The sequence below is a fragment of the Tursiops truncatus genome, chromosome 8, assembly GCF_011762595.2.
Source record: "Tursiops truncatus isolate mTurTru1 chromosome 8, mTurTru1.mat.Y, whole genome shotgun sequence".
Lineage (NCBI taxonomy): Eukaryota > Metazoa > Chordata > Mammalia > Artiodactyla > Delphinidae > Tursiops > Tursiops truncatus.
The window spans coordinates 59,597,276-59,622,231 of record NC_047041.1 but is presented as its reverse complement, the minus strand read 5'-3'; the positions used below and the strand labels follow the sequence as shown (position 1 = coordinate 59,622,231).

The 24,956-nt window shown below is 37.7% G+C and overlaps 1 protein-coding gene across 1 annotated transcript; it reads left to right on the top strand.

The window, feature by feature from the left end:
• The first annotated feature begins 12,049 nt into the window (after nucleotides 1-12,049).
• Nucleotides 12,050-14,870, top strand: LOC101333906 (olfactory receptor 52K1-like). The gene is given in 3 exon segments (XM_033861700.2): nucleotides 12,050-12,059; nucleotides 13,884-14,035; nucleotides 14,037-14,870. Coding segments are annotated over 3 exon segments (996 nt in total).
• Nucleotides 14,871-24,956: the final 10,086 nt, after the last annotated feature.

The window sequence follows — 24,956 nt, the reverse complement described above, 5'->3', positions numbered from 1 at the left end:
ATTTACAATAGCCAGGACATGGAAGCAACCTAAATGTCCATTAACAGAGGAATGGATAAAGAAGATGTGGTACATATATACAATGGGAGCGTTTTTATTATCATTGCTAAGGTCTCTAGTTATAACCTTGTTAGGTCTATAGTCTCGTTTTTTAATTTTTATTGGCATATAATTGCTTTACAATGTTGTGTTAGTTTCTGCTCTACAATGAAATTAATCAGCTATATGTATACCTATATCCCCTCCTTCTTGGACCTCCCTCCTATCTCCCACATCCCACCCATCTAGGTCATCACAGAGCACCGAGCTGAGCTTCCTGTGCTTTATAGCATGTTCCTGCCAGCTATCTATTTAATGCATGGAGGGTGGGACGAATTGGGAGATTAGGATTGACATATAGTCTCTTTAAAAAATTTATCTTCTGCAATTTGTGTGTTATTGTTATAACAACTTAAAAATAAATTATGACACTTAAAACAAATAAAGGCAATTCTGGTTAGGGCTCAGAAAAAGAACTGTAGAGAAAATTTCTATCTTCTTAGAAGATAGAACAGATATTATACATCATCATGAACAGAACTTTGGTAGAATATGAACAATAAAGTGTTTCTCATACTGTCTCAGACAGAAAGGTGAGATGTGTTATTGGAAACTGGAGGAAAGGTGATCCTAATTACAGTTTGGCCATGTTTTTTGCCACTTTGTTTTTAAATTTTGTGCAATACAGAACTTGTAAGTGATGAACTTGGATATTTAGCTGATATTTCTAAACAAAGTCTTGAAGATATGTCCTGATTTTACCTTGCTTCTTACAGTAAAATGAGCGTGGAAAGAGAGAAACTGAAGAAAGATTTGTTAAGCAAAAAGGAACCAAAACTTGAATATCTGGAAAACTCTCAGCCTATTTATATGCAAAAAATTAGAATGTATTGAGGAGAAAACATCTAGGGCATGCTTGGGAAACCATTTTCTAAAAAAGATTAGGTTTGTGACTTGTTGATCCAAATAGCCATTTCAGCAGAAACCAGGGATAGAAGTAGATTTATGTGCAAAGACCTGTCGAGGACCATTTTGTGGAGCCTAATAACATGCTACTAAAAAACCAATACATCAATGAAGAAATCAAGGAGGAAATCAGTAAATAGCTTGAGACCAATGAAAATAAAAACACCCTTTTCCCATGGGATGCAGCAAAAGCAGTTCTAAGATGGAATTTCCTAATACAGGCCTACCAAAGAAACATCTTAAACAACCTAACCTACTATCTAAAAGATTTATAGAAAGAAGAACAAAGATGAATGCCAGAAGGAAGGAAATAAGATCAGAGAGGAAATAAGTAAAATAGAAACCAAAAATCAATAGAAAATATCAATGAAACCAAGAACTGTTTTTTTGAAAAGATAAAATTGATAAGCCTTTAGCCTGCCTCATTAAGAAAAAAGATAGAGTACCCAAATAAACAAAATAAGAAATGAAAGAGGAGAAATTACAACCAATATCACAGAAATACAATCATAAGAATACTATGAACAGTTATATTCCCCCAAAATGGACAACTTAGAAGAAATGGATGCATTGCTACAAACATACAACCTTTTAAGACTGAATTAGGAAAAAAATATGTAACGTGAACAGACGAATTACTAGTATTGAAATTGGATCAGTAGTCAAAAACCTCCCAAAAAACCAAAAGTCCAGGACCAGACATCTTTACAGGGGAATTCTGCCAAACATATAAAGAAGAGTTTTTAATACCTATGATTCTCAAACTATTCAAAAAAATTGAAGAGGAGGGATCACTCCCAAATCCATTATATCAGGCCACCATTACCCTGATACCAAACCACACAAAGACACTACCAAAAAAGAAGAAGAAGGAGGAGGAGGATAAAGGGGAGGGGGAGGAGGGAGAGGAGAAGGAGAAGGAGGGGAGGGGGAGGAGGGGGAGGAGGAGAAAGAGGGGGAGGAGGGAGAGGAGGGGAGAAAGAAAATTATAGGGTACTATCTCTGATGAATATAGATGCAAATATCCTTAAGAAAATATTAGCAAGCCAAATTCAACAATATATAAAAAGGATCATACACCATGATCAAGTGGAATTTATTCCAGGGATGCGAGGATGGTTCAATATCCACAAAAAATCAATGTAATACACATTAACAAAACACATATAAATCACATGATCATCTCAACAGATGCAGGAAAAGCATCTGTCAAAATTCAACACCGATTCATGATAAAAACTCTCAACAAAGTGGGTATAGAGAGACCATATTTCAACATGATAAAGACCATTTATGCAAACGCACAGCTAACATCATACTCAATGGTGAAAAACTGATAAGTGTTCATCTAAAATCAGGAAGACAAGGATGGCCACTCTCACCATTTCTATTTAACATAGTATTGGAAGTCCTAGCTTCAGCAATCAGACAAGAAGTAAAAGGCATCCAGATTGGAAGAGAAGTAAAACTGTCACTATTTGCAGATAACATGACAGTATATATAAAAAACGCTTAAGTCTCTACCAAAAAACTATTAGAATAAATGAATTCAGTAAAGTTGCAGGATACGAGTTAACATACAGAAATCTGTTGCTTTTCTATACACTAGTAATAAACTATCAGAAATAGAAATCAAGAAAACAATCTCATTTACAATTGCATCAAGAAATACAAAATATCTAGGAATAAACTTCAAGGAGGTGAAAGACCTATACTCTAAAAATTATGACATTGATGAAGGAAACTGAAGATGATACATGTAAAGGGAAAGATGTCTTATTTTCATGGATTGGAAGAATATTGTTAAAATGTCCATACTACTCAAAGCAATCTACAGAATTAGTAATCCCTCTCAAAATACCCATATTTTTCATAGAACTTAAATAATCCTAAAATTTTTATGAAACAAGAGACCCCAAATTGCCAAAGCAAACTTGAGAAAAATGAACAAAGTGCAAGTATTACCCTCCCTGTCTTCAGACTATACTACAAAGCTACAATAATCAGAACACTACGGCACTGGTACAAAAATGACACATAGATCAATGCAACAGAATAGAGAGCCACAAATAAACCCACGCACATATGGTCAATTAATTTATGACAAGGGTGGCAAAAATATACAATAGAGACAGTCTCTTTAATAAACAATTATGAGAAAACTAGAGAGCTACATGTAGATGAATGAAATTAGAACATTCTTCACACCATATACAAAAATAAACTCAAAAGGAATTAAAGACTTAAATGTAAGACTGTAAATCCCAAAACTCCTAGAAGAAAACATAGGCAGTACACTTTTTGACATAAGACTTAGAAATATATTCTTTTCAATCTGTATCCTTAGGTAAGTAAAACCAAAGTAAAAATAAACAAATAGGATCTAATTAAATGTAAAGGCTTTTGCACAGTGAAGGAAACCATCAACGAAACGACAACCTACTGAATGGGAGAAGATATTTGCAAGTGATATGACAAATAAGGCGTAGATGTCCAAAATATATAAAGAGCTCATACAACTCAGTATCAAAAAAAGCAACAATCCAATTTAAAAATGGGCAGAAGACCTGAATAGACTTTTTTTTCAAAGAAGGCATACAGATGGCCAAGAAGCACATGAAAATATGATCAACATCACTAATTATCAGGGAAATGCGAATCAAAACCACAATGAGATATCACCTCACAACTGTTAGAATGACTGTCATCAAAAAGACAACAAATAAGTGTTGTTGAGGATGTGGAGAAAAGGGAACCCTAGTCACTATTGGTGGGAATGTAAATTGGGAAAGCCATTATGGAAAACAGTATGGAGATTACTCAAAAAATTAAAAGTAGAAATACAATATGATCCAGCAATTCCAATTCTGGGTATATATCTGAAGAAAATGTGAACACTAATTCAAAAAAACATGTACTCTAATGTTCATAGCAGCATTATTTACAACAGCCAAGATATGGAAACAAGCTAGGTATCCAACTACAGGTTAATAGATAAAGAAGATGTGATGGTATTTAATAGTATACATATTATATATATAATATACATATTATATATATAAATCAGCCCGAATAAGAATGCCATAAATAAGAATGAAATTTTGCCATTTGCAACAACACAGATGGACTTGGAGGATATTATACTCAGTGAAGGAAATCAGATAGACATAAATACTATATGTTTTCATTCATATTTGGGATGTGAAATAATCTATAAAAATATTCATTCACTATGTTGTACACCTGAAACTAATATAATGTTGTAAATCAACTATACTTCAAAAAAAACCCAGAAAATTGCTGATGAGGATGTGGGGAAATTGGAACCCCTTATACACTGTTGGTGGGAATATAAAAAGGTATAACAGTATGGCAGTTTCTCAAAAAATTAAAAATAGAATCACCATATGATCCAGCAATTCCAAATCTGTATATATACCCAAAACAACTGAAAGCAGGGTTTCAAAGGGATGTTTGTACACCCATTCCTTTAGTAATGTTATTTATAATATGTATGAGGTGGAAGCAACCCAAGTGTCTAAGTATGGATAAAAGGATAAACAAAATGTGATGTATACAAATAATAGAATATTATTTAACCTTAAAATGAATGGATATTCTGACACATGCTGCCACATGGATGGACCTCGAGGACATTATACTAAAAGAAATAAGCTGGTCACAAAAGACATATACTACGTGACTCCACTTATATGAGGTACCTAAATCGTCAAATTCATAGAGATAGAAAATAGAATGGTGGTATCCCAGGACAGAGGGGAAGGAGGAATAAGCTTTTACTTTTAGTGTGTACAGAGTTTCAATTTTTCAAGATGAAAAGAGTTCTGGAGATGGATGGTGATGATTGCACAACAGTATGAATGTATGTAATACTACTTAACTATACACTTCAAAATGGTTAAGAGGCTAAATTTTTGGTGATGTGTCTTTTGCCACAATTTAAAAAAACCATAAAGGAGTTCTAATATATGTCCTTATAAGAAGAGGAAATTTGGACATGGACACACACAGAGGGAAGACCCTGTGAAGGTACCGGGAGACAAATGCCAGGTACAAGCTAAGGAGAAAAGCCTCAGAAGAAACCAACCCTGCCAGCACCTTAACTTGGACTTCTAGCCTCCAAGATTGTGAAAAAGTAAATTTCTCTTATTTAAGCCACCCAGTATATGGTGCTTTATTACGAGAGCTCAGCAAACTTGTACACCATCATACAACATTTTTCACAGATGTATTTTTGCACTTTTATCCAATGATCCCTTTGTTTCTTCAGAGACTACTGTTTATGAATTATGTACATCTATCTCTACATATTCCTATCTTTATTTTTTATCTTTGACAGAGAATCTCCAAGCCTGTGTCAAATGGGATATGAAAGGTTGGAAGTTGTCAAAGAGGGAAGGGTACAGAAAGAACCCAGAGACCTACTTATGCTGTTTCTATCTTTACTCTCATAATTCCCTCTGACACACACACACACACACACACACACACACACACACACACACACACATATACACGTAAATCCCCAAGAAAATAAGATTCTACCTTTAGTTCCTATGTGGTCAAAACTTCTTTCTTGTTTTTTGTTTGTTTGTTTTTTTAGCATAGTGGGGACAGTTGGAAAGCTTAAAAATGACAGTAAATTCTAACAACACATAGAGAGTAACATGCCTTAAAAGAAACAATTTTCAAAACAGAGGTCTGCTTATCCCCTCGAGGACTTATGCAAGGAATATCACCAGCCTGTAGGTCATATCCATTCCCAATGAAGAAGGAATGGCTTTGTTTCCAGTACAAGTTCAATATCACAAGGCTCCCATAGTCAGGTGATACCTCTAACACCAGAGCAACCGTGATTAGTCACAAACAGTAAAAGGAAATTACCTTCTGTATTTGCTCATCTGAGTGTGGCATACAAACAAAGCATGAACAAGAAATGGGAGCAGCCTATAGGTACATAAAATTTTACTGTCACGCAGGAATATGAGATTATGAAAAAGAAGCCTGATGCATTAGTTTGGGCCTAGTGACGATATTTCTAATCACCTAATAACTAGACTTCCCAACATCCCAAATGAGGGTGCAGAGCTGCATATCACCTATGAAGTAGCAGGAACAGTGCCTGAGGGTAGGACTTAGTTCTGCTCAGCGATCACACAACTCCTTCCTTCTGTTACTTGAGTCAAAAGTCTTGCTGTTATCTTTAAATCTCTTTTCTCTTAAATCCTATATCTAATCTTTTAAGAAATCCCATTGGCACATTTTAGAAATAATACAAAATCTGATGACTTCTCACCTCATGCATTGTTACCACTTTGGTTATGAAACATCATGTTCTCTGGATTACTGTAGGACCTCTCCCTGCTTCTACCCTCACCTCCTTCCTCTGTTCTTATCACAGAATTCAGAAGCAAGCTTTTAAAAACATATGTCAAGTCATGCCAATTCTCTGCTCAAAACTCTGGCTTTTACCCTGAGAAAAATTAAGAACCTTTGCTAAGTCCTTACCTGGTCTAAGTTTCTGTGTGATCACAAAACTCAGCTAGCCAAAGACAAACAAACAAGCTTAAAAAAAAAAAGTGCCAGAGTGGGTGTGAAAGACACATTAAAATTAATTAAATTCATGGGACCAAAAATAAAAAAAGAGAAAGCAGAATAAAATTGAATAATAGCTTTAAATGGGTAAAAGAAGAGAATAGCTTATCCAGAATTCTATTCCCAGTGAAAATATCTTTTGAGATTGAAGATGATTGAAAGAGTTTTATAAACAATTATTGATGGAGAGCATCACTACTAGGCCTGCACTAAAAGCAAAACTAAAAGTTCTTCAGGCAGAAGAAAAGTGAATCAGATAGAAACATAGAATTGCAGAGAGAATGAAGAATACCAGAAAAGTTAAATATGTGGATAAATGTAAATTAATATTGATGCACAAAAGTCAGGAAAACACACATGGAATTGAGCAGAGATGTTCCAGTATTCTGTTATCTCCAACACAGTTATCTAGCCTATGGTCACTCCCCACTCCATGTCTTTTTCATCCTTTCCCCATGACATCAGGCTTTAGGCCCCCAGAATGGAGTCAGGGGGCAAAATAAGGTATTTTGTCCCCTCAAGCCCTGACTGCTTTATCTGGCTCTTGTCTGGACATTCCGACTAAAAGCTATAGTCGCTCAATTAAGTCTGTATCACCTCAGCCTTCCTGGCCATGGCCTAGATCCCCATTTCCTATGAGTGTGCTATTTCTAACTTAACAGTGTGTCCTCTGTTCCATGATTAGCTTCCTCTCAACGCAAGCCTGTTTTTTCTCCATCTTGCTTGCTTTGGTCCTGATGCCAACTTTTGGACTATCTATGCTTGGTTAATTTAGGCTCCAACTTTAAAGGTATTATGCAGGAATTCTACTTTATCTTAACATCTCAGCGTATCAGGCCTATCTTTGGAGCTGGAGGTTGTGGGCTCTGGGGGATTGAGTTCACTGAATCAACTACCCCTGGAGGCTAACAATAAGGGAAGATAAAGTTAGGTCCAGGTATCTCTGTAGGAAGGGAGTGGGTGTGATTGAGGTACATAGATCTGAAATTACTTTTCTTAAAGTATCATGGGGAATTAGGGCAGGCAAAGTTCATGGGGGACCCTGATAAAAACTGGCTTCTGACCCTGGACTTTGCAAAATAGCAGATATTAAAGTCAGCTGTAGGTAGAAAGATCAACCTTTATTATTTATAGATGGTTGGTAATTATTTATTGATAATTATAATAATAGTAGCTTCTCAAATATATACTTATATCCTCCCTTCATCCTGTGAATTAGGAAAAATTGAGAATATTATCTCCATTTTAGATATAAGAAACAGAGTAAAACCAGAGAAAGTGCCATTCCAAAGTTATAAGCTGGAAATCAGTGCCAATATGTAACATGTATGCAAAACAAATACCTAAGAGATGATCTTGGCCTTAGCCTGGTTCAGCTAGAACTCCTGCCCTTACAGGTCCTATCAGATAGGACTTGGTTGCAGTTTACATGTTCTAATGGGGCTCTCTTTCTTAGATGACACTGTATATGTAGGGTAGGAATAAGGAGAGGCACATGAAAGACCAAGGTACAAGCGGGCTGTACCTGAAGTGCTCACAGCCTCTGGAGAGCAAGAAATGACCTTTGGGAGGCATGAATTGGCACCACTAAATATGGACAGGACATGGGCTGCAGAAAACCCCAGGGGTGGAGCCCTGGGATAGGGGAACCCTAGTGTCAACCCTCAGAGAAGAGATTAGAAAAATGTATCTGAGCAATCCAATTTCTTTACCATGATTACATTTTTCTTTGTGTGACTGTACTCTCACTCTCTGTACTGACTACTACACAGAGTAGTCAGTTATGTTATGAAAATGTACAGAGTAAGCCAGGGAAATGTAGAGACTCAGAGGTAAAGTTAAATATGTTTGGTTTTGTGGAAATGCATATTTACTGAAGGTAAAGTTGCAACAGGTATATGGGCGCATTAACAGTCATTTATAGAGTGCTTGATATGTACCTGCCACTGTTTGGGGCACTGAAGATAAACCAGTGAAAAACAAAAGAAGTTCCTGCTGTCATAATTTTGTTTCCTACAAAGCTAAGTCCTTGTTCCAGAGAATATTAGTAAGACATGCAAAAATACTTTCCAATGAGAAGAGGATCTTATGCTGATACATGCAACCAAGGCTAGTGGGGGGTTCCTTAGAACTTCTATCATGGATGAAAAATTAGATGAGAAGCAACTATTCTAGGATTGGATCAGATAGGGAGGTCTTCTAACAAAGTGAGGAGACATTTTCCATTAGTCTGGTTGTTCATGCTTCATTTGGTGAAATATTCAACACAGTATGTATGCCAGAGGTTGGGGGTCATAGAAGTGAATTAAGGTACAGTCCCTTTGCTCTATCCTTCACTTCAGAATATGGCAGGTAACTGTGGAAGGATAGAAATTGGAGAACAAAAGCAGAAATGTTTAAAAATTTTTAGGAGTCTTTTTTTTTCTCTATTTTATTTTAACATCTTTATTGGAGTATAATTGCTTTACAATGGTGTGTTAGTTTCTGCTGTATAACAGTGAATCAGCTATACATATACATATATCCCCATATACCCTCCCTCTTGCGTCTCCCTTCCACACTCGCTGTCCCACCCCTCTAGGTGGTCACAAGCACTGAGCTGATCTCCCTGTGCTATGTGGCTGCTTCCCACTAGCTATCTACTTTAAGTAATTGACAGATGATGGTGGTTTGAATAGAGTGGAGGTAATTAAATCAGAGTAGGCAACTTTGTGACTTACTGTGGAGGTGGACCCAATTGGACCTGCTGATGTGGTGCAGAAAGTAAAGGGTGGAACAAAGGTTGACTTGATTTTAGGTGGAGCAGCTGATTGAAGAGGATATTGCATGTTGATGTATGAAATTCACACAGAGGGCAGAAATCAATATTTCTGCCTTAAGCATTATAGGTTGAGATATCTGCAAGACTGCTACATGGGGTTATTAAATAGACAGTTGGATATACTAGTCTGTGGCTCAGAGGGAAGGTAAGACATGGAAATTTATTTGTGAAGTTTTAGCGTCTGAGAACAAAATCCATGGTAAACAAGTACAACACCTAGAAAGAGAACAATGTTCAAAGACTTTTCAGAAGCAATATTCTCCTTCCTCTCCTGTGTTTTAAGTTTTCCCTTGCTACTGGATAATTCTCCTCAGCTTAAAAACATGCCATTTTCTCTTCCTTCTTAAAAACAAATGAACACCCCCACACTTCCACACACACACACATCCATGCACGCATACACACACACACACACACACACATAACCTTGCCTTTACTCCACTTTCCTTTGCAGCCAGTGTCCCTTTTACTGATGGTCTTTGCAGCAAACCTCCTCAAAAGAGTGAGCCATGTGAACCAATTTCAATTCCTCCTATTTTTCTTATCTAACTCAGTCAAACCAGGTTTTTCCTCCCTCTATTCAAAATTTTTCTTACCAAGGTATCCAGTTTACCTCATTTCTAAACACAAGGCCAATCCTCTGTACTGGAATTATTTGACTTATCAGTAGCACTTAGTATGGTAATAGTCCCCTCCTCCTTAATACACTGCATTCAACAGCCTATCAAGACAGTACATCATCTTTAAAAGTCTCTGATAGGTTGCCCATTCTCAGTCTCTTTTGCTGACTCTTCCTCCATTCGCCTCAATTTCTACTTTACTCTAGTTCTTAATATTGGGATTTAGTTCTTGGTTCTCTGCTCTTTATGAACACTCAGTGCCTTGGTGATCTCAGCTTCATAGCTATTAATATTATCTTTTTCCAGTGATCATAAGTTTATATCAGCAGCCAAGATCTGTCTTGAACTCCAGACTTGTATATCTAAATATATCAACATGTTCACTTGGATTTCTGATTGACTTCCTAAATAAAACATATCCAAAATTAAAATGTTGATCTTCCCCTTCATAGCCTCCCCCATCTCAACTGAGAGCAACTTCTTTTTTCAGTTGCTCAAGCCAAATATCTTGGTGTCATCTTTGACTTCCTTTTCTCTCATGACCTGTATTTAATCTGTCAAAAAATCCCATGGCTCTTTTCTCAAATATATCCCAAATCTGAATCGCTTCTTACCACATATGCTGCCACCTTGGTTCTTAGCCAACATTCTCCTTCCCTGATTACAGCCAGCCTCTAGAGTCTTTTTTCCTTCTGTTTTTGCCCTTACCATTTCATGCTATTCTCATTACAGAAGATGCAAAAAAAACTTTAAAAATATATTTTTCAAGTCTATCACTTTTCTTCTCAAAAAAAAGTGTCAGTGAGAGAAATAAGCAGCATTTGCAAAGTTCTATGAAGACCTATAGGGCCCTGTGTGATCTGGATCTAAATATATGACCTCTAGAAATCTCCCACTCATTCACATCATCTAACTACATGGACCTCTAGCTGATCTTTGAGCCCTCAGTGTATTCTGTCTTAGGGCATTTGTTCTGACTGTTCCCTTTGCTTAGAGTTCTTCACACAAGGGTAATTCCCTATATTCTCCATCTTTTATGCCTGTCTCATGTCCTCTCATCCACCTTTTTGCTCAAGCCATTGCTGTGGCAACCACTTGAGTGCAGTTAGAACCTGACTGCACCTTACTCAGCTGTTTCCTGCCCCTGTGTTTCTCTGCTCCATGGTGTGGTGTACCTGAAGGAGACTGCTCAGCTGTTCTGGAGCCTATGTGAACCTGGAAGTGTGAAGAAATTAACCCTTGACCTGGTGGTGGGGTGGAAACCAGTGGATAAATATACCCCTCTTTTGTGTCTTGAGTAGATAATTCTGAGGTGCCTTCTACATGGTTCTTCATGGGGGATTGGACACAGTTGATAGCATTATCCAGCTCAGTACTGCACTTTTGGATATGCTTCTCTGCTTTCCCGTTTTACCATGTCATCCCACTCTTGCTTCCTATTATTTTCTCCACATAAACCACCTGCATGGAACCCCAAGTTCTATTAAAGAAGCCAGAAACCAAGCTAATTTATTTTCTCACCTCAATCTTTGCGTAAGTTCCCTTCTTGATCTCTTTATTTAAAATTGCTACCTTACCACTCCTCCAACTTCAGGATTTACTATCCTCATCACCCTGTTTTTTTTCACTATAATAATACCTTCAATCATACTATGTAATTCAATTATTATGTTCTTTTATTAGAACAAACGTTCTACTAAAGGTATTAGTCTGCTTTGTTCTTGGATTTATCCCTAACCTATTCAGTAAAAATATTTTTCCAGAAATTTACTGAATATATTTACTGAATGTTCTGTGAATATAAAATTGACCACAGCTCAATACTGAGCCCTTCAGGAATTCAATATTTAGAGGTAAGGCAGAAAAAGGAGTGAAATGAGAATCTAAGAAGGTAGGAAATGGTAATATCATCGTACCAAAGAGAAAAGAGGGTTTTAAAAAGGAGAGAGTTGTAATTCAGATAAAAGTTGCTGAGAGGCTGAGTTGCATGAAAGAAGGTAAGTTACAATGGCACCATCATCATGGAGGTCATTGGTGGTGAATGAGAGCAGTTCCAGGGAAGTAATGGGAATGAAATGTTTTATTACCAAATGCTATTTGAATCAGTTGAGACTGAATATAAGCATTTCTAGATGTTTTCTGTGAAAAGCAGCAGAGATTTGAGGTAATAGAAGGAGGAGAACATAAAAACAAGGGAGGGAGAATATTAATATAATTTTTTAAAGAAAAGTGTAGTTCTATGGAGGAGGAGAGATGTAAATTGGCAAATAAAGCTCTGCAAACACTAAAGAATTATACAAAAAGATCTTATACATAATCCCACTTACACTCCTTACAGCCTTCACTACGTGAGGTAGAGCATTGCAATTCCCCATTTACAAAGAAACAGGCTTGGAGATAAGTGATATGTGCAAGGTCATGCAGCTAGTATAAGTGGCAGTCATGATTTGATACAAGACCTTCAGATTCTAAATTTTTTCTCTACCGCATGGAAAGAAATTAGGTTGTTTTCAATTTGGATATGCTGAACTTGTATTTCATATAAAGCATTTTAATGGAAGCAATAAAGCCTTTTTATTTAGGACACTGGAATTGGAGAAAGCTACAACCAGCTGCCTAACACTACTATGATATTTTAGAGATTTTAAGTTTCCAAAAATTTTCTAATATTGACAAGAGAGCAAGTTCTTTCAGTACTTACTTTATTCAGTGTTATGGTAAATGTTTTAAATTCATTATCTTGTTAATGCTCGTTAAAAAAAACACATTACCTGGACCTAGAAGAGAGAAGAGTAGCTGTGTAAAAACTGGGCCACTCCAATGTTTAAGGATTCGAAAGAAAAGAGAAAAATAAGAGAAGAGGGAAAGATTAAATAGTGTTAGGAATAAAGGGCTTTTTTAAAAATGGAAGCCAGATATCAGTCTTACTGAAGATGAGAAGTCTCCTGTGATGAAAATGAAGGAGCTGGAAGATGGGTGGAGGGAGAGCCACATGAATATGGAAGTTAATTTGAATTGAGATGACGGAGAATCAAAAGAGGTGGTTCATTTTTCAGCAAGCTGGAGGCAGAGCTGTATTTACAGAGATTTGTGGTTGTGGAAGGGACTTGGGAGATATATTCTAGAACAGTTCTCTCCAGTAGAACTTTCTGCAGTGATGGAAATATTCTGTATCTGAATGGTCCAATATTGTAGCCACTAGTTACGTGTGCTACTGAGCACTTAAAAAGTGTTTTGTGTGACTGAGGTATTGAATTTTAATTTAATTTCAACAAATTTAAATAGCCATGTGTGGCTAGTGGCAACCACATCAGATGTAGTAGTGTTAGAGAAAATATACAGATTGTGTGATTAATATGAGCATTGGAAATTGCATGCCCCTATTAACTGACTTATCGAGGCACCCAAGCCTGAGATTTCTGAACAGAACATTGGCTTTTGTGATCGTGAGTTTAGCTTGATTATCATATAGAAAGGTACCAATGTATATTCTAAGGAAATTGGTTTAAATGTATTTTTACTTCTTTTTATCAGGGTATTTCTGACATCACTATGAACACAGAAAACACTACCTTTTCTCCGTTCCTTTATAAAATTGTCTTGTGATATCCATTTTAATGATGTTTAATGTTCTATCTACTAAATGAGATTCAAAGTTCCTTAAGGGTAGAAAATATGGGTTATGCTTCTCCATGTCTATGGCTATGTCTTCTCTAGTCTATCAGGACTACTAATTTTGTTTAAGGTCCAGCAATGAGAATAAGGGCTAATCCTCCCAAGAAGTTATACATGGGAGAAGGGACCCTGTAAAAACTGACAAGGAGAATCTTTAGGAGCCTTGCTAGCCTCTAATATTACCTCAATCCATCCAGCTGACTTCCTGTTGGTAGGAATTCCAGGTTTGGAGCAACTGCATGTCTGGATCTCCATTCCCTTCTGCTTTGCCTATACTCTGGCCCTGCTTGGTAACCTGCACCCTCCTCTTCATCATTCGAGGTGATACAGCCCTCCACGAGCCCATGTGCCTCTTTTTGGCCGTGTTGGCAGCCACTGATCTGGTCTTCTCTTCTACAACACTTCCCAAAATGCTGGCTATTTTTTGGTTCAGAGATCAGGAGATCAACTTCTATGCCAATCTAGTCCAGATGTTCTTTCTCCACTCCTTCTCTATCATGGAGTCAGCAGTGCTGCTGGCCATGGCCTTTGACCACTATGTGGCCATCTGCAAGCCACTACACTATATCACCATGCTTACTGGGCCACTTATCACCAAGACTGGCTTGGCTGCTGTGACTCAGGCTGTGACACTAATGACTCCACTCCCCTTTCTGCTTAGATGCTTCCATTACTGCTGAGGTCCAGTGATTGCCCACTGTTACTATGGGTACGTGGGTGTGGTAAGGCTGGCCTGTGGGGACATTCGCTTCAACAATATCCATGGCATTGCTGTGGCCATGTTCATAGTGGTGTTGGACCTGCTCTTTTTTGTCCTGTCTTATATCTTCATCCTTCGGGCAGTTCTACAGCTTGCCTCTCAGGAGGCCCACTACAAGGCCTTTGGGACATGTGTGTCCCACATAGGTGCTATCTTGTCCACCTACACACCTGTGGTCATCTGCTCAGTGATACACCGTGTGGCTCGCCGGGATGCCCCTCATGTCCACATATTCCTTGCTATCTTTTATCTTCTTTTCTCACCCATGGTCAAGCCCATCTATGGTGTCAAGACCAAGCAGATTTGTGATCATGTGCTCAGTCTATTCCAGAGAAAGAATGTACAGATACATACTTTCTTCCTTAACCACTAGTCCAGGACCTATCAGTCCAGTGGATACTGAATTGAGATGGAGAGGGAAAATCTCAGTAAGAAAATTTCAGAGTTTGGCAATTCTCCAGTATGACAAGGTCCCACTCCTCACAGATCTACCAGTCAGATCAAACTGGGTGTGTCGCTATAGTCTGATAGCAGAGGTTTGACCTTCCTATTCTTATAGGTTCATCACATGATAAAGGAAAACATAAAGAACCTCTCAAAGCATTATTGTCATCTAAGTGAAAGACAGTCGAAATACTGCCTGAGATTGGCACAAGAAACTGAGGTCTTGGTGAACTCTTCATCCAGACTGAGGAATTGAACCACAAATTTTATGACTAAAATGCCAACACCACAACTAGTACTGAAATTGCCACAAAATCCTTCTGGTAAGTGGCCTCCAGCCTCTGCCACTCTTTTTTAGCCTACTACCACTCAATGTTATTAGCTCTACAGTTGGACAGCTCCACTTCTAATGAGACTTATTCCTTCCATTAAGTCAGTTCCTTTCTGACTTCTGACTCATACTAATGACCAATTCTTTTATTGAACACTTAGCAGAAGAGTCTCCTGACATCCATTTATATTAACTTATATCATCATGTAACTAACTTTTCACATGTATATGCCTTCTGTCTCCAAAAAAACTTAGTAATATTTATTGAATGAATGAATAGAAGAGCTGAACACGATCCTTGAGCTATGGAATGTAGAAACAGTAATTAATACCTTTCCAGCTTAAAGTTGAGACTGCTGAAGCTAAAGAAGAAAATAGTTACAATACATAATTGCGATAGGCTGAATTACTGTTAGGACATTTATTCTCTTGTCCCTCTACCATGGGAGGGGGTTTTCCTCACTCAAGGAATGTTAAATATTGACTTTCTTTGACCAGTGGAATTTGAGTGGTCTTGAAATGTCCCACAATAATCAGAAATGTTAAAATGTGTTGTGTAGCTTGGCTCAGTAGCGCTCAATTTTCTCCTCTGCTTACGACAATGATCATGTCCCCAGAGTTCTTCCTTCAATCTAGACCAGTGATAGAAAAGATACATGGAGCAGATGTGAATCTGACTCACAGCCTGGAATATAGCCACAGATGACCCACAGTGTTCATATAACATGAGCAAGGATGATTTTGTTGGGTTTATTTTTTTGTAGTAAACCACTGAGATTTGGAAGTTGTTTCATCGAATAAGCCAGGGAAAGCTGATCGTTGGAGTTGTGAGCTCTTTCTTGCACTCCAACTCATGACAGTTCAAGACCAAGTATTTAAAGAAAAGAAAATGCACTATTTCTTCTTCTAGTATATCTTAAAAATGATACTGGATTTCACTTATCTTTCTGCTTTTGTCTTCTTATGCAAACTCTAATAATTGAACACTCCTTTAGTCAGTTCTTTGTAAAAGAATCTCTCATACACACTTTTCATGAAGGCCTGCTTATACAACCATGTTCTGTTTTTCATTTTGTGACCCTTTTCTTTCTTCAGTAATAATTAAAAGAAGTTTCTTCGATTCTAAGAAAAGAACACAGAAACCTGACAGTCTCTGAAAAAGCATCTCCTGACCCTCCAGGCCCATGTTGTGTCACGGCTTGCCTCTTAGGCACACATGAAGGTTGGTGGTTTCAATGGGTCTCTGGCCAGTTCCCAGTGTCTCAGTCATCCAGACGTTGAGGTGGGGTAATTGGACAGCAAGGAAAGAAGCAGTATGAAACAAAGGCCTCTGACTCTGTCCCCTAAGACTTCCCAAACTCTAGTTTGGTTTTTCTCAGTAGAGATGAAGCATTCTATGTGACAAATTGTTCAAGAATATTCACTCTCCCAGAGTATACTTCCCCACATATTGACCATGAGGATAGCCATCTGCATCACTTTGATCAATGGGGTATAAGCAGATGTGGTACAAGCAGAGGCTTGAAATTTGCTTATACAGTCGGGCTTGTTGTCTTCTGACTCTGCTGCACCATGAGAATGTGCCCTGGTTAGCACACTGGTCCAAGGAGGATGAGGGAAAAGTGGAGCAGAGCTGCCTGATCAACTTGCAGCTTGAAGCAGAGCCTCACAGCCAAGTCCAGCTTGGATCATCAGATCCTCTGCTGACCTTCAGATGCATAAGCAAATCCAGTTGAGATCAGCAGTCATCTCAGCCAATCTCCAGATGTATGAGAGATACATTTTTATGTATGTACAACATACATTTTATGTTGTATGCCACTGAGATTTTTGTGAGTATTTGTTCCACAGTACATTCTGGAAAATAACTGTTTCTGTCATTATTATTTAGTAAATTGAATATAATTGATTAAGTATTCCCAGGATATAAGATCTGATTTGTCCCTATGTTTGGTACAGGAACGACCTTGCCTTTTAAGTGACACGCATACCCTCCCACAGAGAGTGATTTTTGCCCCACAAAGAAGTCTAATAGTATATGAACTCCATTACCATGTAATAAACAACAGTATGCACTGTTAGCTTTATTCACAAATAGTTATTTCCTATCTTATATCAACACTGTGTGCTTAGACGGAGCACAGCCCTCATGAGAACAGTACACGCAAGCTATTTTTAGACTTGAAGGTTTACCATTACACAAATACAAGAGGATACAGAAAATGCATTTGAACGAATTCTAACTTAATTACAACACCTCCAATCATTCATGCACCCTAGCTCTGGATTTCCTGGACCCTGAGTAACTGTCAGTAAGTTGCCCAGACAATGCCTCTACATGAATCATTGAGTGACCCAGACATCCATGTTAGCTATGACAGCCCCAGCCCATTGATAGCTTGGAAATGACCAAATGACGGACTTAGAATATCGACTAACAAAACAAGGAAGTCAAGCTTCAGTCTACATTTTAGCAAACACATTAGAAGTAACCAAAGTACTTGAATATCATTTCATGTATTTTGCTTGGAATACTTCTGCATCACTACTGTGCTTGTTACCTCCCTCTAGTGTATTTTTCATCTCAGATATTGTAATTTTCATAGATAAATGTGTTTTTCTTTCATCTCAGATATTGTGGTTTTCATCTCTCAAAATTTGATTTGGTTATTTTTTACATCTTCTGAGGCCTGTATCTGACATGCTCAATATTTTCTCTAGCATCTTGAATATACAAAATATCTTTATAATTGTTTAATATCTTTATATGCTAACTTTATCATAGGTACCTATTTTATTGGTTTTGACTGATTGATTTTTATTATGTATATTTTCCTGGTAATTTCTTTATTGAATGCCAGATGTGTTGAATTTTGGGGTACTGGATACTCCTGTATTCTTTCTTTTTTTAAAACATCTTTATTGAGGTATAATTGCTTTACATTGTTGTGTTAGTTGCTGCTGTATAACAAAGTGAATCAGCTATACATATACATATATTCCCATATCCCCTCCCTCCCACCCTCCCTATCCCACCCCTCTAGGTGGTCACAAAGCACTGAGCTGATCTCCTTGTGCTGTGCAGCTGCTTCCCACTAGCTATCTATCTATTTTACATTTGGCAGTGTATATATGTCCATGCCACTCTCTCACTTCATCTCAGCTTACCCTTCCCCCTCCCTGTGTCCTCAAGTCCATTCTCTATGTCTGCATCTTTATTCCTGTATTCTTATATATATTCTTGAGCTTTGTTCTGGGACATGGTTAAGTTGTTGAAAACAGTTTGATTCCATTCAGGTTTTGCTTTTAGGTTTTATTAGTCAGGACTAGAGAAGCTTTTAGTTCAGGCTTTATTTGTTACCACTACCGAATAAAAACATTTTTGAAAAATCTATGGTGACTTGTAAGTTATGAGGCTTTCCACTCTGGCTTGTGGGAACAGAAACTATTCCCAGCCTTGTATGAGTATTGGAGATATTTTCCTCTGATTTTGAGTGGGCTTTCCCTAGTTTCAGGTAATTTTCCTCCCATGTAAGCACTGAACAGTACTCAGATGAAGACTGAAGATCTCCAATGCCTTCTCTCTCTCTCTGCAGCTCTCTCCTCTCTGGTACTCTGCCCTATGAACCCTAGCTCCCGTGGATGTATATGTTTGATGTATTTTGGGGGGTACCACATGCATAAAATTGGAAGTCAGATTTTTTAAAGTGTATGTGATCACTTAATCAGATAGTATAGAAAGAATCAAAGGCCATGGCCAGATCCTGGCTTTCTATGAATAGAACAAAAATCAAGAATGACATCAAAGCAGGAGTAGTCATCAGAACCTAAGAAAATGTGGAATTGGGTAAAGAGTTGGAGAAATCATGAAGTGATAGACTGTTCATATACTGTAGAAGCAGAAATCTGAATTTAAACTACTAAAGATGTCAAAGTGGTGCATATATTCTCATAGATTCCAAAGTCCCCAATTGTCTAAAAAGGTTGGTCTGCAAAACAGGGGCACAAAATGGTCTACTCAGGTAAAGGAAGAATCTTAAAGTTTCCTTTTGTTCCTATTTTCTTAAGCCTTTTAATATTTACATTATTGTATGTTTTATAATATAAAATACTAATATAATGCCATGGGATAAAGTACATATTGTTTGTTTACATAATACAGTAATCAATGTGTATATATACATATATGTATACATATATACACATATATACATACACACACCTTCAATAGTTTAAATTCAGATTTCTGCTTCTACAGTTTATGGATAGTCTATCACTTCATGATTTCTTCAATCCTTTACCAACTCCACATTTCCTCATTTTCCAATGACTACTTCTACGTTGATGTCATTCTTGATTTTTGTTGTATTCCGTGAAGGTAGAAATGCCAGAATCTGGCTACGGTCTTTGATACATACATACATACACATAAACACGTGAATGATCAAATCTACAGTATACTGACTTGAATTTTTTAAGTCTACTTCAGCTATTCTTACCTCTTCTTGGGAAAGCATGTTCTGATTTCTGCTCTAGTCCAAGGGTTAAGTCCCCCCGCCTTTACCCAGGGATGGCATTTGGTGTATTTTTTAACTGGTTGTGATACCAAGTAGAGTTGAATCCTAAGTATTTCTATAGTCATTCTTAGAAGAGGAGTTTCGTGCACAATTGTGTTTGAGAAGCTCAGTGAGTAAAACTAGGAGTGGACTGAAGAGTGACCCTTGCTGCTACCTTCAGTAAACCACACGACTAGAGCCTAGGAGTCTGAGAGAAGGTCTCCCTTAGGTGTGATCTCAGGTTGGGAGATGTCTAGTTTCATTTTTGGTAGGTGAGTTCCTATAATGCTGAGACCTCCCTCTGAGAATGGTTGGTTGGTCCTAGCTTTGCTTCCCTCCTTACTTCTGAAACTTTTGTGACACTGAGGCTGTAACGTCACTTCTTTTTCAAGACAAATGCTACAATTTTAAGAAGAAAAGGATGATATAAATTTTCTGACTGTTAAGAGTTTGTTCTTAATTTAAACAGGTAATGGTAGGTATCAATTATTTTTTATAACATTGAATATATTTAAAATTTTAATGTAGCAGTTTTATTTTTAAATGACCATATTAAGTATAACCCAGGAATTATATATTTGGAATTATTTAATGGGATGATAAAGATTCTAGATGTAAACTTGATTTTGAAAAATTGCATTTGTCCTCATGCATTTAAGGAGTTCACTTGCAAAAAGTTGGAGAATCTATTCTCTAAAGCACATATGCAGACCCTGGTGTTTGATCTGAAACTTCCAGAATGGGCAGGATTTGGATGGACCTATCTTCAATATAGAAATGCAGATCAAACAACTTGGCTTCCACTGTAGGACTTTAGAGTGGTTTTACCTATCTTAATCCCTCATGACGTTAAGCACTAATCAAGAAACTAATATTATGTGCATGGTGCAGTGTCAACTTATAGATAACATAAGTACCGATTTGATCCTTAATAATGATCGCCAAGTCCACTGTCAGCACTTGGCTTGGGCTATTGGTGGAACCAATAACCACCTATGACTCTAAGTTTTTTCTGAAGCCTCAAGACAGTAACATCTTAATTACATTACTTTGTAAAACCCCTGAGTCATACACAATTTGATCATCTCATCAATCTGAACTTAGAGAAATTTTTTCATTCATCCATCCATATATCCAAACATTTATTGAGCCCTTAATGTTACAGGTGGTATTCTTGTACTCATGAATTACAGGATCAGAGCTATAGGGCAATGTGACAGGAGACCAAGTGTGAGAGACCAGCATCAAAGAGACTTGAATGCTAAAGTTAGAACCTTTCATCCATGGTCTCTCTCAGCACCCATTCCTAAAAGCCTACCCTGCCCTGATTCTCTGCCCTATTCCAGCTTGGTAAGTGCTTGGTTTTCTGATGGCTGCTTCAAAGTTTTGCCTAAGAGTTAGCTGTGAGTCTAACTGCAATCTATTTAATGACTGACATCTTGCTTCTTCCCATCTTCTGACTCTGGCTACAGTCTATACTATTCTATAGTTCCAAGTTTCTGCCATTACCAGCAGTATCACCCACAAGAAAGATATAAGAATGAAAGACAAGAATGGAAGGAAAACTTCTAGATCCTGTATCATGATCAGAAACAGCAGTTTCCATAATCATTCAATGAGGGATAAAAATCCTCAGAAGCTGAGCCTGCTGAAAGATCCTTAATGGAATATTGCTTCTATATCTGGTCCTCATAGGCATGTAAAAGGGTCCACCCCTCTCTTCCCTTGGTGAGACCCACTATTTCTTTTTAATTTAGAACTTAAAAAGGAGCTTGGGGTGATCTGCTAAAATCTCATTTTACAGATGCCATTGAAGTCCCAAAATTAGTAGGTAAATCTCTCATTCAAGGTCATATATAGTTGAGTACAAATGAATTACTGTTTTTTTTAAATATAGTCATAAAATCTCATAGCTTGATTTTTATAGATAAGTATTTATTTTTACACAAAAAATTTTAATTCAGAAACCTCGACATTCAGGGAGGCTTGGGAAGATTCATCCTGGGGAAGCCTGCCAGTCAAGATCTCTCTCTTATGTAAGACTATATTGTTAGCTCAGAAAGAGCCTCGAAAGATAAGGAGGCACTCAACAGAGGGTGTGTCAAGCTAAGAAAGCTATCTGAAACAGGAATTTCCTGGTTTGGGCCTATAAGCCTTAAAACAAACTAACGCTTATAAATTTTGGTCATTTAATCTTCGCAGAAGTTCTTCCCAGAGATAATACAGAAACAGAAGTATTATTTTTCTCATTGATTCATGGTTCAAAATAGAATTATACAGAGCTGAACTTTCTTGAAACAGATGAGAGTAAGTGAGCCTGATCTACTATGAGGTACCTGTCCTAAACTCTAGGAGCCAGCAGGACCTCTGGTTAAACAAAACAAGTCTGTTGAACAATTCTCTCTCTTCATTACTGGTCCACCTCAATGAAGGATGTCCCAACAGAGGGAGTAGTAGCACAGTGATAGCATGACAGTGAAAACATTGTGTCTTTGTAGACACAATGGTAGAACGAGGTTTCAAACCCAGGTCAATATATACACAATGCAATACTACTCAGCCATAAAAAGAGAACAAAATAATGCCATTTGCAGCAACATGGTTGCAACTAGAGATTATCATACTGAGGTAAGTCAGAAAGAGAAAGACAAATAAAAAAAAGATGACAAAAGATGTATAAGCGCATCTGATATGGCAGAATAGGTTTATTTTCCTGGTTTCAGATTAGGTTAGGCACAAAGATCCTCTGTGCCTGGCAGATGGAAGAACATTAGTTGGGACCATGCCTCCCACTCCTTAAACTTAGGCTCCCAAGGCTCCAAGTGGTGTGGAAGTGGATCCTAAGCATTCCTGGGGCATGAGTAAAATAAATAAGTTGGCTGAGAGAGAGTAAGAGTGATCCGTCAGGTCAGTTTGCAGAGGGTTCAGCAGCTGGGACAAAGGGATGAGTAACGGAAAGATAGAGTAGATAGTCTCTGCCAGGGTACTATGGGGCTGTGACTGCAATCTCAGTGGATCAACAGTATTAGAGAGTCTAGTAGAAGGAGGTCATGTACCAGAGGCCACGGTGTGAAGAAATACCATAATTACAGCATAAGATGTATCTGGAGTTGAGGCCAGCCAAGGAAGCAGGAGACAGTCCTCTCCCATATGAGTACCAAGGTGGCAATCATGTGAGAACCCACCCATCCCCTACTGCAGTTTTAAATCTAGCACAAGGAAGACGGTGATATAAAAACTCCTGTGGTGGTGGTTGGGGGGGAGCGGGGGCGGGGGGGAGTTAATCCTGTATCAGACTAAATTATAAATTGGAATTGACTAAGAAATCCAAAGTTGATTGAATTTGCTTGGAAGTGCTATCTTCTACAACTCAGTTTGATTTTATTATTATTCTAACCCCCATTGTGCATAAATAATGCAGAAAGAGAAAGAATGAAGTAAATGACATTTTGCACAACTGAGTCTATGATTATAATTTTTTTACTTGTTATACAAGGAAATATTTAGAGGTATTTAGACTTTTACCATCACAAGACTATAATTAGGTGGGTGTCACTAGTTAAAAAGCCTCAGATTTACAGGGGTGGGTACTGGGCAGCCAAGGAGAACAGAGGAAAGCTGGCTCTGTTGATATGATTTTCTACAGAGAAGCAGAGGACAGAGAGTGTTTTCTAAAGCTGAGGCTGGTACATTTATGAGTGAGGCACAACTGCAGACATTCTTTGGCTTTCCCAAGGAACTTTCTGCAGTTATTCTTTATGCCTGATCCTCCCATAGGCCTTTCAGTGAATGATAAAATATGGTTATTAAAAGGCAACTTGTTTTTTTATGTGCCAGTGAGTATGCAGGAATTTTAGATTCATTATCTCATTATATCCTTATAACTAACCCATGAGGAGTTACTATCATTACTTCCATTTTCAAAAAGAGGATACTGAAGCTTAGATTGTGCAACACATACACAGTCTGAAAGTTACTGGTTCAGATCCATCTCCGCCCTTTACAGTAATCTCCAAACTACTGAGACAATCAAAAGATCAGTGGTTGCAGGGGTTAGCATAGGGAAAGATGAGTAGGTAGCACAAAGTGATGTTAGGGCAGTGAAAATATCCTGTATGATACCAACAGTGGATGCATGTCATTATATATTTGTCCAAACCCATACAACACCAAGAGAACCCTGATGTAAACCATGGACTTTGGGTGTAGTTTGCATCTATGTGGTCCACTTGTAACAAATGTACTGCTCTCTTGGGAGATATTGGTGATGAAGGCAACTATGCATGTGTGGGGATGGGGAATATATAGGAAGTTTGTACCCTCTGCTCATTTTTGCTATGAACCTAAAACTGCTCTAAAATATAAAGTATGTATTCCATTCAAGGGCCTTCTACTTCAATAAAACTTCTATGAGTCCACAAAGCAATCTACAGATTTAATCTGATCCTTATCAAATTACCCATGACATTTTTCACAGAACTACAACTAGTAATCTTAAAATATATATATGGAACCATAAAAGACCCAGAATTGCCAAAGCAATCCTGAGGAAAAAGAACAAAGCAGGAGGCATAACCCTCCCAGACTTCAGACAATATTACAAGCTAGAGTAATCAAAACAGTGTGGCAATGGCACCAAAACAGACATATGGATCAATGGAACAGTATAGAGAGCCCAGAAATAAACCCACACCCCAACGGTCAACTAATCTTCAAAAAAGGAGGCAAGAATATACAATGGGGAAAAGACAGTCTCTTCAATAAGTGGTGCTGGGAAAGCTGCACAGCCACATGTAAATCAATCAAGTTAGAACACTCCATCATCTCACCCAAATATAAACTCAAAATGGCTTAAAGACTTAAATATAAGACCCGACACCATAAAACTCCTAGAAGAGAACATACGGAAAACATTCTCTGACACAAATCATAGCAATATTTTCTTAAGTTAGTCTCCCAAGGCAATAAAAATAAAAGCAAAAATAAACAAATGGGACCTAATCAAACTTATAAGCTTTTGCAAGCAAAGGAAACCATAAACAAAATGAAAAGATAACCTACAGACTGGGAGAAAATATTTGCAAATAATGCAATCAACGAGGGCTCAATTTCCAAAATATACAAACAG